This window comes from Sturnus vulgaris, chromosome 4, assembly GCF_052056855.1.
Source record: "Sturnus vulgaris isolate bStuVul1 chromosome 4, bStuVul1.hap1, whole genome shotgun sequence".
Taxonomy (NCBI): domain Eukaryota; kingdom Metazoa; phylum Chordata; class Aves; order Passeriformes; family Sturnidae; genus Sturnus; species Sturnus vulgaris.
This window is the reverse complement of record NC_142246.1, coordinates 23,688,216-23,707,922: the sequence shown is the minus strand read 5'-3', so window position 1 is coordinate 23,707,922 and position 19,707 is coordinate 23,688,216. Positions and strand designations below refer to the sequence as shown.

Genomic DNA, 19,707 nt, shown 5'->3' with positions numbered 1-19,707 from the left:
TGGAGTTTTAATAATCACTTTTACAAAACAGTTGCCAAAGGCAGGGAACCTCTCTTTGAGGGTTTGTGAAGTAGGAATATAAGTAAAATTTAAAAGACACTGAAATTAAGGGGATTGAGACAAGCATCCAGTAAGTTATTTAATTATAGTGGATTTCACAGTACAGATGTGATGAGAAAAGCAGGCTGTAGAAAGGTTTCTGCACATTTCCTAGATGTTCAATGCCATATCCCCTTAGTATCCCAGGAAAGGATTATTGTACTGTGCAGTGTCATAGTTGGTAGACAGGAGTTAGAAGCAGAATTATAAGAGTCATGGGAATCTGAACTGCAGAGTTTTTACCTCTTTATTTTTCTAGTACACTGCTACTAGAACATTAAAATTATCTTTAATATGTCTTAAGAAATAAACTTATACTGGAAAGCAAACTGAAAAACAATGCTTACATTTTGTTAACTGATCTCTGGCCAGATATTCTTGTTACCATGAAAGGTCATTTTTTTTTTGTCATGCATATGATTCTCTAGTTTTTGTCTTTTGGTTTATCATGGAATTTAGAGTTTTGACCAGTGTATTGAGCAGTTTCAGTCTCTTGGTTCTATCAGTGATAGCAGAAGAAAGTCACAGATCTGTTTCTTTTGTTATTTTTCATATCAAGATCTCTGCAGGAAACATTTGGTTAGTCTTAAAGAATTCTAAAGTAATAAAGTTAGAATAAATTATACAATGAAGTTGAAAGCAGAACTTACACCCGAACGAATTTAACTGATGGTACAGCACAAAGCCTCAGATACACACTGAGGTTCTAGAAAGACATAACAAAAATTATTCAAGAAAAAGTTAGTGTGAAGTTAGAGTCAAAAGGTATATATTTGGTTACAGAAAAATTAGATCGCTGTCTTGTGTGAATTGATGTGAAAATTTCAATCCAGTTCGTAATTACCATTCTCATTACTCAGTAGTACAACTCCTTAGCAGTCAGGTTACACTAAATAAATCAACATAAAAAGTGAAAATTTCCACCTGTCTTTAGAACCATGGTACATATGAAAGGATTAAGAAGTTTGTTCAGCTCTTTTTTTGTGTCCTTCTTTTCAACAGATTAAAAGATCTGCTGTTCAGAAGAGTGAATTTCTAACCTTTTAAAAAACATAAAATTCAATCTTTAAAAAAAATTACATATCTCTGGAATCGATTAAAAAATTGGTATTTATTTTTACTTCAGATTTAAATTGCAGCCAGCTATGTTGCAAAGTTTCTCATGAGTATCCTTTCATGTGGCAGGACAGTATGTCCTTGGCATTTGCTGCCTGCTCTCGGTGTGTTGTTCAAAAATGAAGTGGTTAGCATGGCTGGCATTTATATGTAAGCATTTATTAAGCTTGAGTGTTAATGCCTGCTTGGATAAATAGAAAAAATCCTGTGTAATTTTTCTGTGTTGTTCCAGTCTGTTAAGAACTAGGTTTAATGGTAATTTGTTTCCCATATTTTATTTGGAAGATCCTTTTAAATCACAATGAAAAGAAGCATATTAAATTTTTTTTAATGGTTAGGCAGTGATTGAAAAAGAGAAAGCAAATACCTTGAAAAAACTATTTGCTGACATTCCATACATTTGGATTTCTTTTCTTCATTTTATGTCCACAGAAAATATGTTGAAAGCATTGTGGAAATAGTATCACTGTTAGTCAGACATAGATTCCTTTCCTCCCCTTCACCTCTATTCATTGCTTTAGACCTTGTTAGCATATCCGTATTATGCAGAGAAAAAAAATCAGTTGAGTTGTCAGCCTTGAGTTTATTCTTTAAAGTCTAGATGGCTGAGACACCGTGTTCCTAATGCTGTTTACTTGTCAGACTATCCACATTACATATGGTTTTTACCCTGAAGATACGAACTACTGTTACATTTAGGACACATATTATTTCATGCCCAACCTCTTATAGTTTCAGAATTGCCACTGGTGCTGAGCTGCATGCTCCAGAAACCTGTGAACAAATTAAGTTTACATTTAAACATCCCTGGTTGTGGTGCTGTTTGTCTCCTGGAGCAGAGTGGGCGAGTGATCAAAGGGTAATAACATTAATCCTGCCTGCCCCCCTTCTAAATCTACTGGCCTGCAAACTGTGGCTAGAATATAAAGAGTTATGTCAACTTCATTTTCTGGAAATCTGGTAATATGTGAAAATGAGCTGTTAGAAAATTCGCACCTAGCTACTTAAAAAGAGTGTAAAACGTGTGTTGTCAAAAAATAGATATTCCTTAAAATCATGCAGTCTCAAATTTTTGCTGTAATGCTTAATTCAGATTTCTGCTGAAGGAAAAAATCTGTTAATAATATCAACCAGCTCAAAGGTTGGTAAGTAAAATTGCCAAATGGTACATAATGATTTTATTTTAAGAATTTGGAAAGCTGAAAGAATCTCTGAGATGGCAAAGTTAAATGAAGGGATTCAAAGTTGGCTTCTAGATGATAAATTTCAAACTAATATTTCCTAAGAATACTGAGGCAGGGTGAAGAGGCCAGTTGTAACATTATGCTGATATATTTTAACTTTTTTCCAGCATAGCAACATTTAAAATAATTTCAAATGTATAAATCTTTTTCTCAGAAATACAATTCACTTTTATGGTTTTAGTGTTTCAGTGTACATACTTGTTCAGCAAGTATTTGGATTTCTTCATGTCTTTTTTACCGTTTAAACTAAGTCAAATCTTACATAAAAATGTATTATTTTTTTCCAGTGAAATACATCACCTGAATTACATTCAGCTTCTTTGAAATTGTTACTCTGTTTAATAAATTTATATTTATAGTTCATTTTTACTTTATGTATATTTAAAAAGTTCTTCAAGATGTGCAGCAGTAATTTGAATATCAGGCATAAGCATGCATAAAATACAGAATAATTTCAGCTTTCAAAAGGTGTTCTTTACAGGCATATCGGGGAAGGGACTAACAAATACTGAATCATTATCTGCTTTCTCTCTAGGCTTAAGAACTCTTTGTTTTGCTGTGGCTGAGATTTCAGAAAGTGACTATCAAGAGTGGTTAGATGTATATCACCGTGCTTCTACAGCTATACAAAACAGAGTACTCAAACTTGAGGAGAGCTATGAACTAATTGAAAAAGTATGTGCAGCTTGATGTAGCTTTCTGGGGTTTGGGTTGGTTGGGGGAAAGGCTGGGATGGGTAGAGGGATGAGCAGGAGAGTGGGTTCTTAATTATTGTCCTTATTTTCTATACCATGAAAAGTGAATCACTACTGAGAAATAATGTTTAGGAAAAAAAAAAAACTGGCAATATACTGACAGTTGTGTCATGTAGTCCTTGCAGTTAAAGTAATGAAAATGAAGGAACAATCTGACAAAGTTTTTGTTGCAAGTATCAACCTTGCTGGAAAGTGTCGATTATGGGTTGAACCACTGGAAAGTTTTTTTCCAGAGTTCTTCTAGTGTGTAAAAAACTGTAATAACAGATAAACAACATCTGCTTCATTATATAATGATCTTGGAATAATGGAGATTGGAAGGGACTTCAGGAGGTCATCTGGACACAAACTCTTGCTCAAAGCAGGGCTAGTTTTGCTTGCCCAGCACTTTGATGAAGTTTTGAGTATCCACAAGGAGGGAGTTTTCCCAGCTGCAACAGGTAAATTTTTTTGATGCTCAACTCAGCCTTTTTTCCTTTTTCTGAATTAAAATTTTTATTGCTGCAGAATGTGACTGATGCCTCTTGCTCTTTCACTGTGCAGCATGCATTTTGGGGAAGGATGGCTGCTCTGCAAACTTCAGTTAGCAGAAGGAATCCCTCCCTTAGTCATATTTTTTTCCCATGTTAAAGTCATCCTGCTTCTTCAGGTGCTCTTAATATAGTGTGCTCTCGGCCCTAAGCTATATTTGTGTCCCTCTGTTAGTCTTGCTCCACTTTGTCAGCCTCTGTTTTACTGAAGGCCCATAAAGTGAGGTTGTACCCAGATACAGCCTCACAAGAGCAGAGCCTTGTTTCTGGCAAAACTGCTTCTGGAGTAACCCAAGCATGAGGTTAAGACTTCACTGCCTCAACAAAATAAGGTCCCATGACTATTAAATTTATAAGAAAATGGAGTACCTAAGACCAATAATGTTTGAAGTTTTGATACTTAAATTTGGGGGGGGGGTTATTTTTGAGTTTTTTTCCTCAGAAAGTAAAAGAGAGATTGCATTGATAAAAACTACTTAAAATTCAGACCCTCAAAAATCTGTGGTGTTTAATTCATTAAAAAGAAAGATGAGGGTATATAGCTTCAGTCACTAATGAGCATTTCTGAGCAGTTTATCTGGATGTGACAAAACAGTCTTAAAACTGTGTTACTTTTTAATGCTTTGAAAACTCTGCTACCTTTACAAATTTGTGTATAAGCTGCACAAGTTCTTCCTCAGGCTATAGTATGCAGGCCATGCTGCTACCAGGATTGCACATTATTAGATGTGTAATGGTGTCTTTAACATTTAGCTAGTTTTAAAGGTATAGAAATAGGAAATATAAAAATGGCTATATTCACAAAAACTGTGTAGATTTGCTCCATAGGAAGCTAAAATCAAACAAAAATACTAAGATTAATTGACAGGTGTTTCAGATTTTTTTTTTTACAAAGTGAAGAGGAATCATTAAAAGAGAAAAGGTGTGGTATTAGCACTTCTGAAGCCTTCAAATCAGAGGTGGTTCTCAGGAAAAGGTACCTGTTGCTGAACAAGCTACTGAGTGAATGATTGAAGTCTGAGTGGTCGTGCTGTTCAGTTTTGTCAAGCCACATAGATATCTAAGTTAAAGCTCATAGAATAAAGTAGAAGTTCTTTATTTGTTGATATCAAATCTGATTAATGAGTTTAGAGAGCATTAATCTTGACATAAATACAGAGATTTTAAAAAGATAAATGGAACACTGAAATTGAATTTAAACCAAAAAATCCTATATGTATGAAATATTTTATGTTCACAGAATCTTCAACTGCTTGGAGCAACAGCAATTGAAGATAAACTGCAAGACAAAGTGCCTGAAACCATAGAGACACTCATGAAAGCAGACATAAAAATTTGGATACTTACTGGGGACAAACAAGAGACTGCCATTAATATTGGTATTATATTTGCATTTATTTGATGTCTTTGTTACAGGTTTAAAATAATAGCAGTTGGTGCAGTAAAATTTCTTTCAGAATGGAAAGTTGTCTTGTAAAAAATAACAATATTATATGTCACTCCAGAATTTGAATGTGAACTTATTTTTTTAGTCAGTGATAGGGGGAGGGTAAGGAATGGTGGATTCTGCCTCTGTTAAAATACTAAGAGCAAGAAAAAGTTACGTTAGACAGGAGGCAAAAAAATAGGAAATTGTACTTTTTTTATAGCATATGAAATTAATTTAAAAGAGCACAGTGGCTTTTGACAGTGAGAGGGAATAATATTAAGAGACTGTAAGTGTTCTTAGTTTCCCTTCTCTATTTTTCCTTCTTTCTAAGAAAGGTGAACTAAATTACTATAACCTTTTAACAAAGGTTTATTTTTACTCTTTGCTTTTATTATGAAGGATGGTCAAAAAAGACTAATTTCAGCAATGATAAATCTGTATCTTTAAACAGTTATACATGAAAGCTGCTTTTAACATTTAATATTCTTTGCATGTGACCATATCAGCACTTACTGCTGTAGTGTAGATACATGTCCAAACTAAAGCCTTACTTTAGTTATATAGATCCTTTTTATAGGATGTTATTATTTCTAATCTTAAAGAACTCTCCATATGCACATGATACAATTGATCTAAGGTTATCTTCCTTAGTACCTTCATGTTTAGGGCAATACCATATATAATACCATATAACATAACATAATACCAATATTTCCAGTTATTAAGAATGGTGGTAAATATTTTTGACAGCCTACATCATTAGCACAGAAAATGAATCCTGTTTAATGCATCAAAGTATAAAAGAAAAGAATGAAAACATATATATATGCAAGTTTTGAAGGAAATGTAAGTTGAATTCTAAAAATTTACAAGACTCAGGGAGATTTATTTGTTGTTTTCTGCAACTCTCTTTAAAGCACCTCTGCATAAGGCAGAATAGTTCAAGTTGCAGCAAGAGAAATTCTAACTCTTCTGACTTAGTACCTGTATGTACTTTATGAAATGCAGTAGAATTTTTTTTTTAATCGTTTATTTTAACTAGGGAAATCTTACTTTTCATTCTCTCTGTAGTTCTCTTACAGGAAAAATATGCCTTGTTACATTATAAGGGATTTTGTGAAACTGATTTTTAAAAACAAAATCTTTTCTAACAGGTCACTCTTGTAAACTTTTGAGAAAGAACATGGGACTAATTGTTATAAATGAAGGCTCTCTTGATGTAAGTAAAATCTTCAAAGTTTTCAGTTAATTAAACATTATTTTATTGCTTCAAATATCCAGACATCATGGTGAAGGTGGTGTAAAAAATAAATTGGAGTGTCTGTTTATCTGGACAAACATAGAAAATTCTGCCAAAACAATGGATTGGGGGGATGTTGTTTATGTTTGTTGTGGGGGGTTGCTTTCTTAATTTAGTATTCCGTGCTTCGAAGACTGTATAGTCTTAGAGACAGAATGTTACTGAATAACTGGAAAACAGTCTTTGCCTTCTGAAATCACAGTGTAGCTACTACACAAAGGAACTTCACAACTATGAGCAAATGAATTCCATGTAGTAGATTTCATCCATCCATGCAGGCTCAAAGCCAGGAGCTTCACATTATACAAGCATTACAAATGAACCACTTCTAGTGTGATGATTCAGAAGTTGAATAAATATCTCTCAAGCAATATCTTTTTATTGTAAATTTATATAAATCTCGTTTAAGAATAAAAGGTAGTAGCTGCCGTGATAACTGCACTGTACTCCCTATTTCAGACTGAAGTGTCTAGATTGTAGAGATTTAAAGATTCTTTCCTTACATGCCCAAAATACAGAGTACATGGAGATGCAAATAACTTATGCCTGCTGAATTTGTACATGCAAACTGGTCGCTTGCAAATCTGGTTTTGGTGATAACATATATAATGGGTTTTTTCAGCAGCAGGTGAATTTAGTCTGAGAGGCAGTTCAAAAAATAAGAGTAAACTAGCTCTATGCAAGTATTTTAACAAGAGACTATAAAGTTTTCTCCCTCATGTGATGGTATGCATTTTGCTGTTTGATGAATGTATGTCTTGTGTCCTACCCTTTTCTTGCTAGTATGGTTGAAATGACTTGTCAGTCTCTATTTCTAGAGTGATTTGTTACCTTGAGTAAAAAACTTTGAAAGTTCTAATAGAGTGGATCAGGTCTCAGGAAATGGAGAGAGGGATGGACTGCTGTGTTTGCAGAATACTGAGTCAGTGCAGCTGCAAGGATGGATCAATTCCTTATTCCTTTCTTCATACTAGTAACAGTTGACAAGAGACTCTAATACTTAGTTGGAATATTGTCTGTTAAGGAATTCACATAGAGTGAAACTTCGGCTTTTGAGTAGCATAGGTCCACCTCTTGTACTGGGACTCCGTGCACCCATGAGGGCTGCTGGATAACACAGTTTCCTCATTGTGAGAGGAACTGAGCAGCCAAGTAATCTTGAAGAAAATAATCGCAGTGTCATGGCACTTGTGTATTTGGGATCTTTAAGAAGAGTTGCTCTGTGGCAGTCCTCTCCTCCTTGTCTCTAAAGTGTAGCCTCTTGGCTATATGAAGATGTTTATAGGTTCATTGGAGTTAGAGGGGTTGGCTTTTCTTGGTCTGCCTACTCTTCTGAAAAACACTGAAACCTTCCCCTGAGAACAGCGGCATTAAGTGGATGCTTCTTCTTGCGGTTAAAATAATAGTATTTGTCCATTGCATATCATTGGCTTCTCTTAAAACACAGCTTGCTCAAATCTAATCCCTTTATGGACAGTCAGAGTCCCCTGTCTCTAAGACTTGTAAAAGAAAAAAGATTTAATAAAACAATACCTCATCGGTTTGGTCATTGTAATGACTTAAGCATGTAAGAGGAACTTAAGCTAACAGAGGAATTTAGAATAAAAAATATATTTGTTCAGACTGTATCCCAGCTCTGTGAACTGAGTTTACAAAGAATATACTAAAATAAAAGATCTTCTTTTATATGCAAGTACCCTTATTCATGAAATTATAAGAAAAATACCTCAACCCCACCCACCTCCCCAGTCCCCAGTAGGCATTAGCTGGTATAGAACTGAAAGTATTTAGGTGTCTCAACTCTTTGGAACATTATTTGTTTTGGGGCTCTAGTCCCATGAACATCTTAGCTTAGCTTCACAAGCAAAATGTGGGTTTTGTTAGTCAATTGTCATAGTTGTGTACAAGAGCACTGGATTTTATTTGCCTTCATATTAATCTAATGGACTACTAAATTTCACTGTAGTGCTGTTAATCATAGACAGACATCATAACATAGTCTTATTCTTTTATTTGTGAATTTAAACTAGAACTAGAAAATAGTTTGATTACCATTCAGTTTAATTGAAAAATATTTCATTGAAACATGAAAAATATTTCATAAGGGACATTTTTACACTACTTTTAATCTGAGGCATGTGACTTCAGCATAGGGAGTATTCCCACAAAGGAGGTTTAAATAACGACAGTTTTACAATTGGAGTTTTGTTTTGTCTTGGAATATGAGTTTTTTAGTTTTGATATGTAGTATTCTTGGAGCTACCTGATAGCATGTCTCCTTCTTACAAAAAATTAAGGTCAGTTTAAACAAAAGAGTTGACCACTAAACAGTATCCCCAAGTGCCATATCCACAAGCGTTTTGAGTACTTTTGTCAGTGGTGACTCCACCAGTTCCCTGGGCACCCTGTTCCAATGTCTGAGCACCCTTTCAGTAAAGAAATTTTCTTATATCCAATCTAAACCTCCCCTGGCAAAACTTAAGGCTATGTCCTCTTATGCTGGTTTCATGGAAGAAGAGACTGACCTCCATCTTACTACAACCTTTTTTCATGCAGTTGTAGAGAAAAATAAGGTCATCCCTGAGCCTCCTCTTCTTCAGGCTACACAATCTTAGCTCTCTCTTCTGCTCCAGCTCCGTTGTCATTCTCTAGATGTGTCCTGGCATGTCAATGTCTTTCTTGTACTGAGAGGCCCAGAACTGAACACAGGACTTGAGGTGTGGTCTCACCAGCTCTAAGCACAGAGGGACAATCCCTGCCCTGCTCCTGCTGGCCACACTTGCTGACACAGGCCAGGATGCCATTGGCCTTCTTGGCCGCCTGGGCACAACCTGGCTCATGTTCAGCTGGTTGTCAAGCAGCACCTGCAAGTGCTGGTTTTACAGTTCTTACCCAGTAAACAGTGCACCAATCCAAGCCACAATGAGCCAGTTTCTCCAGGAGAATGGCTTGAGAGACAGCCTCAAAGGGTTTACTGAAGTGCAGGTAGACTACATCCACAGCCTTTCCGTCATCCACTATTTGTGTCACCTTGTCGTAGAAGGAGATCAGGTTGATCAAGCAGGATCTGCCTTCCCTAAACCCATGCTGGTTGTGCCTGATCCCCTGGTTGACCAACACATGCCTTGTGATGACACTCAGGATGATCTGTTCCATGATGATCTTCCTTGGCTGACAGCCCTGTAGTTCTCCCAGATCCTCCTCCTGACCCTTCTTGTCAATGGACATCACACACATTGGCAAACCTCCAGCTATGTGGGACCTCCACAGGGTTAACCAGGACTGATGAAAAATGTAGGTTGTGGAGGAGCCTGGTGAGCTCAGGTGGATCCCACTGAGATCTATACACTTAGATATACAAGTGGCAGAGACCATTTACTCCTGGATTATGGGGATTTCATTACATAGAAGAAACAGTAGATGGGAGGAATATGAATTTTCATGTGTTGTTTAAACTTTGTAGAAATTAAATTGTCCTCAGAGATGAGAAAAATTTATAGTTCCTTTACTTTGCTATATTTCTTAATTAGAGAAGATTCTCTGGAAAATATTTCTAGAAACTGTTGTCATTTTAAAGACTTCTTAACATGCAATTTTAAACAGTGGAATTTCATTTCTGTCACAGCTTCTAGTGGATGAGAGCCAGGAAATGAGTGCAGAATTCTGCAACAGCCTAATCTCATTTTAGATACACCAGTGAATCTTTAGAAGGCCAGTAGAAGCTAAATAGTCAAAAACCATTAACAACAATGTTTGGAACTGGGAGGAGTAAGTTGATTTGAAAATACAAAGCAGTATCTTTAATTTCACTTCAGAGGGTTTTGAGATTTTTAATTAGTTTAGTGTTTTATTTTTGGTGGTTACACCAAATTTTGTTTATATATGCCAGACATCACTGAAGTAGCACAATTATTTAGTTGGTAAACTTCTAAAAAATATGGGAACATTGTCATAGGATGTCACTAGCTTCCAAAGTCAATATTTTACAAGCAGAAGAGATTTCATCTTCCTTTCTCCTCTAAAATACTTTTTTCTTCTGGGCTGTAAAGCAGGAAACAGAAGAAAAGTATGTTGTAGCTCTGTAAGGTCTTTCAAACAGAAAGAAGGGCAACAAGCAATACTTTTTGTCCTTCATGAACTCGACGATAGAGCTGCCCTGTAGCTGACTAGATGTCAGCGACCTTCCCAAAGCAGGCTGCTAGGTAAATAAATACATACGAGTTTGTCTTCTATTGAATGCAATCTGAAGTTCTCAGTACTAGATCACAAAATAATGATTTCTGTAGGTGTGATTCAAACTGTCATTAGCAACTGAAAAATGCAAAATATGTGCCTTTGTATAACAGGTACTTGATGTTATAATTGTTAAATTATGTTAAAATGCGAATTTCATGAGATAGAATTATCAGTTATAATGCCTGTACATAAATCATGAATTATCTTTGTCTCCTTTTTTTCTAAACATTTAGGAAAACTTTGTATAGTAGTAAATTATGGTATCTCTCTATATATGTGAATCATCTTTTCATTATTATATTAGTTTTTTGTATACCTGTGTCCTTTGGCAAATATTTATGCAACTATTGTTGCCATTCAAAGAGTATTAAAAGTTCTACTATAACTTACACACTTGTTTTTTTGGCAGAGTGCAAGTGCAATCCTACACAACATTTCTACTGTGTTTCTAATAGTGCAACTATTGCAAATATTCTTTTCATTTTATAACATTCGATAGCAGAATCAAAAGGCAAAAGTGTTTTTCCTCAAAAATCAAAGTGTCTCTGATTACACTGAAAAATTTGGATTTAAGAATATTAAGAATTAAAATTTTTTGCATTTTTTTGTGCAACAGGGAACAAGAGAGACACTTAGCCATCATTGCAGTACTCTTGGTGATGCTTTAAGGAAGGAAAATGACTTTGCTCTCATCATTGATGGCAAATCTCTGAAGTATGCTTTGACATTTGGAGTAAGGCAGTATTTCCTGGATTTGGCTTTGTCATGTAAAGCTGTTATTTGTTGCAGGTAAGGTTTATGTTACTTGTTCTCCATAGTATTTTTATTGACATACAAAAATTAAGAAACTGAAGTTATGAAATATTGAAGTTATGAAGCCATTCAAGTGAAATATCACTGTGGAGCAGTCTGTCACAGAGTGTACCTCTCAAAGTCACTCCGATTGCGTATTTCCAGAAACATAATTCATAATCCACTGAGAGTAGTCTCAATAAGGTTGAGACACTATTTCTTGACCTTGAATTAATATTACAATTAACTGCAGGTTTTAGCATATCTAGAGTTGTCTGTAGATCTTTCTTCACGGGCTACTTTTCTGTAAGATTAAGATTACACAGTATAAGAAGTGCACAAAAATGTTGAAGGTCCTATTGGGGGTGCTTTTTATTACCTGAAGCTGGTGGAAATACTTTTGTAATTAATACTATGACCAATTGTTATAGGGTTCTTTTATACAATGAAGTATTTAATCCTTTTCTTTAAATATCAACTAATACAGCTATAAACTTCCATTGTTCTATTAAAATAAATCAGATTAATCTGAAAAATCTGTTCAAAAGGGAGGTGTTTTTCTGCTTTGCAAAAGAAAATGGAAAAAGAAGTAATATTACAGTATCCGGATAATCACTGGGTTTATAGTTTTTCCGTCCCATCTGAAAAGCAGTGTCATGCTGCGAAGGGATTTTTTAATTTTTGTTTTTTAATTTTAGTTTTTGTAGTTTAGCTTTGTAGCCATGCTTCAGCCTAAAATAATTTGAATTTCAAACTAAGGTTTTACTGTCTTTTAAACTGGACAGTTTACTCTGTGTATAAACACTTTCCTAATGGCAGTAGTCTTTCTGACAGATAAGTTGGAGTATTGTATTTGTTCTGCTAGTTGAGTTTGCTCAGTACAATAACAAGCAGGAGATGCATGTAGAACTGATCTTTCAAAACTATATTTATTTTTCTTCTCTTTCCTTGATTACAAAATATGTTTTATGCCGTTGGAAGACTAGATTTTTCTGTTTCTGTTGAACTGTGGAACCATTGGGGGGTATTCTGTACATAAAGCTGTCTTTCAGACAGCATTCTTGTAAAGAAACAACAAAGGGCAAAATGAAAGTTTCTAGTAGCATTCTCTCTGCCATTTCTTCATTTTACACTTCCATAATATACTTAGGTCAGCTGTTTTCAGTACATATGTGCATATATGTCTGACATATTTTGTGGTTACTTAAAAATTGGCTACAGGTTTAAAACTAAAATACTTGCTCGTAACACTCACTGTTTTAATGTGAACATTTTTAATATTCCATGTTTCCCAAAAGTCAAAATTCTGCCAAAATATTTGTTTCTGTTAAATGATTTGTCTTTAGTACAAAAACTTACTTGTTTATGAGTGTGAAAATAAAAAGTTTAAAATGCTAATTTTAAATTAGGATAAATCACTTTAAAACTTTAAAATATATATATATATATATATATATAATGCAGACTAAACAAAAATGTAAGCTCTTTCTTTATCCATATAAAGACAGTAAACATCTTAAGCTCTCATTCATTCTAAAAGTACAAATTACATCACTTTCTTTTAAGTTTTCAGGCTGCATTGACTTGTGCAGAAGCATTTATTACCAAAGGATGCTTCCATGGACTAGCTGTAGCACAGATGATGCTGACAAATACTCAGTAGACATTGCTCTTCAAAAAAAGAAAAATTCTGTATATGTTATTAATTCCTAGCAGATGTTTGGCTTAAAGACTTTAGCAAACTGAATTCCAACTCTGTATTGGTTTCAGAGTAATATATGCAAAAAGAATGTTAAATGGATTATTCTGGAGTAAAAATGTGCATCTAAGAGTGAGCAAAATGAATGAAAAAATACTTTTTATGGGTTTCACCATGAGCTTGAGTGACAGTGCCATCTTCCAGCTGCCCCTATAACATTGTCTAAAAAGGAATTAAGGCACTGTTCCTGAAAAAGTGAAAATATGAAAAAGAAGTACTCAGGTCAGGAATCTTCTGTAAAAGCTGGCTGTAGCTAGTCTTGGTACAATTCTCAACAGCGGAGTTCAAATCAAACATGTGCCAAAAGATCATAGAAAGGTTTTTGTCATATGGACAGAATTTTGTCAGATGGACCACAGAATTTTTCAGGAGGGCTATTGCCCAGAAACTTTCATCCCAGGTTTTCCACAAGGCTGTACTCATCCCATGCAGCTTTGTCGGAAGTCCAGCAGTTGTGCATGTGTTGTGCTGGCCACTGAATAATGTGATTACATAGTCGCCTTCAATTTGAAGGCTGTATTATTTTTCACTCCTTTATTTTTTAAGTACGTTTTAAAACAGTTCTCTCTTGGTAAGGTGACTTCCTCAACATAGCTTTTATGGCAAGCTTTTAGTCACCATAGATTTAAGTCACCTTGGTAAGCTGACTTCCCCTTTCAGCTCTTAAGTAGTCCAAAGTTTGGAAATGTTGTTTTTTATTAATTTTTCTGTGATTGTGCTTTTAGCCTATATCCTTTAGGGCAATAACAAGACCACATCGCTGACCAGGTTGTTAATTGGCTGGTTGGGTTTGTTACCTTTTCACAGAATATAAAATAGAATATTATTTATATAGACTATAAAATGTTTTGAAAGTACATTCATTTGAAATTCCTGTATTAAACCTGTTGCTTTTTTTTAATCCCTTAGAGTATCCCCACTTCAAAAATCTGAAGTTGTAGAAATGGTTAAAAAACAAGTTAAGGTAGTAACTCTAGCGATTGGTGATGGAGCAAATGATGTTAGTATGATACAAACAGCACATGTTGGTGTTGGTATCAGTGGGAATGAAGGTCTACAGGCTGCTAATTCTTCAGACTACTCAATTGCACAGGTAAGTCATTACACTGCAAAATACTGCAATAAAATATTTTAAGATATGATTAATATTTGTGTATGTATGTTTTAATTGTATGTTTGTTCATTTTTCATGTTTTTTGCAGTTCAAGTATTTGAAGAACTTGCTGTTGGTTCATGGAGCCTGGAATTATAACAGAGTAGCTAAATGCATCTTGTATTGTTTCTACAAGAATATAGTCCTTTATATTATTGAGGTAATTTTACAGAACATGAAATGTTACTTCTTGAAAGTAAAATCTTAATTTTGAGCTTTTGGTTGTTATATATGATTTTAAAGAAGTATTTTAACTGTAAATAAATACCTACTAGTACTGAATCTTGAAACTTTAAATAAACTGATTAATATTTCTTCATTTTTACTTTAAAAAACCCACTTGTTTTAAAAACGCGTAGTAAATATTAGTGCTAAATGCATTTATAATATTGCTAGCTTATTAAAATGCTAACGTACATGTAACATCATCTCAGTTATTAAGGAATCCAGTTACAATTTTGTCTTAAATCTACCCAGAGATGTGTGTGCTTCAGCTCTTCTAGCTGGTGTCAGGGACTGTGGGGTTCACAATCTGCAGCCCTTTTGAAGGTGTCTGTTGCACTGCAGGGCAGTTGCTGTTCAGAGCAGTGCCCAGGGTTTTTACACACAGGCTGAGTTCCACTCTTGGGTACCTTTCACTTGCTGAATGGGGTGATCGTGCATCCTCAGGTTCCTGTTCAAGAACAGGGATACTTTCCTGAAAGTAGCTGACCTAGTTTTTTTCACCTGGGATTTTAAGGAGTGAAATCTTTTGAAAATAACAGGGGTATGAGAGGATTGTATTGTAATAAATTTACATTTGTTGGTAGGTATGGCTAGAACAGAATGTGTAATTGCAGTTTTCACTACCTTCATGAACACACTGCAACGATAAAATTTTGAACATATTTTTAAGTAAATTTTAAAAGCTTCTCTCTCCCCTTCCTTCCTTTTCTTCCATCAGCTACTGCACCTTTTCCAAACATATATATATGTGTATATATATATATAGTAATTACATTTATAATTGATTCAAACTTTATATTCACGATAAAACTTTGGGTTAAAAATGTGGGAAAATTATTTAATTTTTGAGAATCTTGTCTACAAAATAAATTTTATAGATAGTCTTATGTATTTTAACATTAATTAGGTTAACATATACTGTTTAAATTTTCTTTGTTTTTAAAATATATTTTTTAATTGGTGTCTTAAACTTGCAAAGTAAGCGGTTTTACTGAAAGAAAATGCCTTATTTCTGTTAAATCTGATGTAAACATTAGATTAATATTTCCAATTTTGATACTTATTTATGTGACGTTACTCATTGCAATATTTGAAAATACTTCAATCATTTTTATGTACAAAAGTTGTGGCCAAAAGAGTGCATTTTTCTTACTATATTTTTACATTTTCTAAATTTCCTCTTTTTTCTCTCCTCACTGCGTTATAACTGGAAATAGATTTCTGTCTAAGTAGCAGCAAGTTTGTAGCCTGTGTAGAAAAATATAAAGTAGGAAGCTATAGAAAAAGCAAATTCACTAAAGATGCTTTTTTGCTTAGAAGTGGCAGACTTTTGATCCTGTATTTCAATGGCTGGATATCTACTTACATGATCAGACTTCCAGAGGTACTGATTAGCAGTAGCTCTAGAAGTATTTGAAAAAAAATATTAATGTATTCTTCATTTATAGAAAGCATACAAAGGTTGGCTTTAGAACATATTAACTTAATTTTCTTAGATTTCTGTCATTGTCACCTGCAAACATATTGTAAATTTATAACTGAAATCAGATACAAGTATCCCACTTTTTGTATTATTTGAGAAAGTTAAATGCAAGGTGCAGAGGTCGTAGTCTAAGGATCCAAAGGCTTTGATTTTTGGCACAGGTAGTCTCTTCCTCCTGAGCAGATGGAAGGGCAAAGAGATCATTTTGGTATGGGTTGTCATGACCCGTTATATATAATGCATGCAAGCATTTTGCCATATACACCTTCTCTGGAGGACAGAATGAATTCTCCTTGAATTCCTGTATACCCAACGTTTGTCAGCTCAGAAAACTTTTCAGAGATGTTAATAGCTCATGTCAATACTGTGAGTGAATGGGCAGAAATTCATCATTGAAAGTCTCCAGAAAGGACAACTGCCGGTCTTGAGTCTCTCTTTTCAGTTTTTTTGTGCAGACCAGGCGTGGGAGCAGAGCTCAATGAGTATTTGTAAGCTGCTGCTTAATATGCAGAAATGCTACATCAGGAAAACTTCTGTGAGGCTTTTGTGGCCACACCTCCTCTGTCTTGGAGTTTAGAAAATAGTACTCTGAAAGGCACGTCTGGAAGTTACTTTAAACAAGTTTCCTTTTATTCTGACAAAAAATACCTACCTTTACTTAATAGATGTGTATCCTATTTTTAAATGTCTGCTCAATACTAATCAAGAAAGTAATGGAAAATATTCAATCTAATCTATAATACAGTCTTTATCCTAGGCATTCATGGGCTGATATGAAATTGATGTCAACTGGTTTCTAAAATGATAAAGATCTATAGTAATACTCAGGCACAGTGATCAGTGCTTATTAACATTTAAACTCCTATTTATAAGAAATTAGAAGTGGTCTGTAATAATGTTTTTCTACCCTGTGTCTTGATGCAATAGCTGTTTAAATATGGGTCTCATCTTTTGTACAGGACTAGTCACAGTGACTTGAAAGGTTATATTCTGATGTATCAGTCCAAATTTCGGGAGAAAACTCTGAATCTCTAGTAGACCGTTAATGTGCTTTATTAAGCCTGTACACAGCATCACACTCACGTAGGATAAGCCTGTGCAAAGTCTCATACTTAATTTTGGAGGGCCTGTCATTACTTTATAATGGTGGTTGAGATTGAGATTGATCTCATGATTGAGAACTCCTTTGTGGATTGGTTTTATTTTTATTATTACCATTGCTGTATACACTCTTGTCATTAAACTACTTGTTTTACAAAGTTATGCAAATCACCCTTTGACATCAGAGGAACAAAATTTTCTCATTGTTACTTCTCGTTTTGCTATCTAGTAATAACTAGTACTAATGTAAAATAACCGGTTCATATTAAATAAAAAGGATTTACAATTTTAAAAAACAAGATTTTATTTTTACCCAACATGAAACATCAAATGAAAAAGACCAAGACAAGCAGAAGAAACAGATGTCTGGAGTTGAAATTTAAAGTTCAGTCTCAGATGTTTAAACATAGCTCTTTGTAGCAATTTAAATGATACTATGAAAATGATTAATTTATTAAGTAATTAGAGCTGTAATTAATTTTTTATTCTGTAAACTTTGGATGATGGAGAGGTTCTTTTCCCCCTCCCCAAGCTCTTTTCTTCTCATTGCTGAGTTATCTACTTTCTGCTGTTCGTGTCCCTAACTGGAATTTACTGTTTTGTTCCTGATTTCCTTTGCCTTACATATCAGATGAATAGCCATGATGATACTGAAGCCCATATACTGCACAACCCCAAACATGAGCAGTCTTTTTCTTTATACTCACACTGGGTCTGAGCTGCTGTAGTTCATTGTGCCATGGCTTCCTTGAGGTGTGCAAACTGCACCGAGTTCGGTTTGAAACACCCGCAGCAGAAAGTCATTGTGCTCATGCCCACATTTTTTGCATTACATGGTTGGAAAACTTATAAATATAAGGATCTGTGTTGAGGTCCATCTCATTTTAGACAGGCTGGGGACCTAAATCTTTCCTTTTCAATGGAAAATTTTGTAGCCATTGAACTACAGAATGGTCTGAATTTTCGCTGCCTGTTCACATATATAATCTGAAATACTTTTTAAGAACAATCACCTGTCCTTCTGTAATGGGGAGCTGGATTAGTAATTTGATTTGTTAAGGTGGGACATATACCCTAAGAGATCAGTGTTTGAGTCTGCTCTTAAATTAGTATCATGTACAACTTCCTAAAAACTTATCTTGCAGGTACAGCTGCCTTCATTGTCCATCATAACTAGGATGAAACATGCTTGTCTCTGAATAAATTACCTGCTGCAGAGCAAGTGTTTCTTGTCATTCTCACTGTTAATAATGTGCTCCATATTACTTTTGTCATATAGGGTTAAGAGTGTAATTTTCTAGGGCCCAAGATTCAGAAGCTAAGGCAAATAGGTGGGTTATTTTCTTTACTTCTTATAATTTGAGGTGAGGTCTGTATTTGTCCTTTGTCTTTCCTTTTTCCACCTTTTATATCTTTTAATTTTGAGCCATTGTTGTTTGAGCCAGTTGTTCTTCATGTGACCATGCAAATACTATCTTGTAAATAATATAAAATTACTGTTTCTGCTTAGATACTAAAGATGTTTTGTCTCTTAAAGTTATATATCTGGTATTCCACTAAACAGTAGTGTTTCTATTAGAGACAACTGCTTTTCGCCTCATTGAAAGATTTCTTCTTCATGGACTTATTTTGATAGATTGCATTAGAACATCAGAAATTAGAGATGCTGCCAAATTTTACCTCCCATTAGTTTGCATCTAGACCTCTGACCTAGATATATTCCAGTCTTGTATTACACTAAAATAAACTAAAATGCCTATAGCTTCTGTGCTTTCTTTAGAAGAAAGTAAATGCGAGTGTTTCAAGAAGTCAATATTATGCCTTAAAGGATTTCTTTACAATTTTACAGTAAAACCATTTTCAGTTTAAATACCTTAAAAATTCTAACTTAAATTCTGTACAAAATAAGCTGAAAGAGACGTTCCATTTTAAATTAAAATTTTATCCTAAATATCCTGCTTTTTAAAAGTCACTCCAAAGCATTTCCCAGTGTTGCTTATCATCATCTACCTGTAAGAGCAGTCAACATGTGGAATAGATTGAGTGTATGTATATAGGCCTTTCATTTAAAATTAGCATTTTATAACACTTTGCCTGCTAGTTAAATCACAGTAGAAAGTTAATGTCTTTTCCATATACTCCCTGAGAAGGGTCAAGTCTATGTGTCTTTGTGATCTTTTATTTTCTTCCTAGAGAGTGATACTTTTCTTAACTATCTGAAATTACCAGCAATGAGATGTACACATATTTATGACCAGCTGCTGAGTCACATATTTTCCACCACCCTAACTCTTTCAAATCAATATTTCTAAAATTTACTCCAGTATTTGATACAAACAAGGGAAAAAAAGCATCAATTGTACTGATGTTGAGTGCATAATTAATTATTCTGTAATGCCCAATTGATTATGTACTCATCTTGCACCCTTACACTCAGCTGTTGAGAAACTGCTGCCATCAAATGTCTGTTAAATCAATCACAAAT

At 34.5% G+C, this 19,707-nt stretch overlaps 1 protein-coding gene and 1 long non-coding RNA gene across 5 annotated transcripts in view; both read left to right on the top strand.

Moving 5' to 3' along the window:
• The window catches only part of ATP8A1 (ATPase phospholipid transporting 8A1), a 103,868-nt gene that overhangs the window by 49,709 nt on the left and 34,452 nt on the right, over window positions 1-19,707 (top strand). For all 4 annotated transcript variants that reach the window (XM_014871081.2, XM_088163312.1, XM_014871080.2 and 1 more), the window contains 6 exons: window positions 2,995-3,134; window positions 4,985-5,123; window positions 6,328-6,392; window positions 11,326-11,498; window positions 14,170-14,353; window positions 14,463-14,573. In XM_014871081.2, coding sequence (XP_014726567.1) covers window positions 2,995-3,134; window positions 4,985-5,123; window positions 6,328-6,392; window positions 11,326-11,498; window positions 14,170-14,353; window positions 14,463-14,573 — 812 coding nt within the window. The remainder of the gene's footprint in view (window positions 1-2,994; window positions 3,135-4,984; window positions 5,124-6,327; window positions 6,393-11,325; window positions 11,499-14,169; window positions 14,354-14,462; window positions 14,574-19,707) is intronic.
• Window positions 470-2,822, top strand: LOC148223907 (uncharacterized). The gene is made up of 2 exons (XR_015803076.1): window positions 470-1,265; window positions 2,278-2,822. It is a non-coding gene; the product is annotated as an uncharacterized LOC148223907 (long non-coding RNA).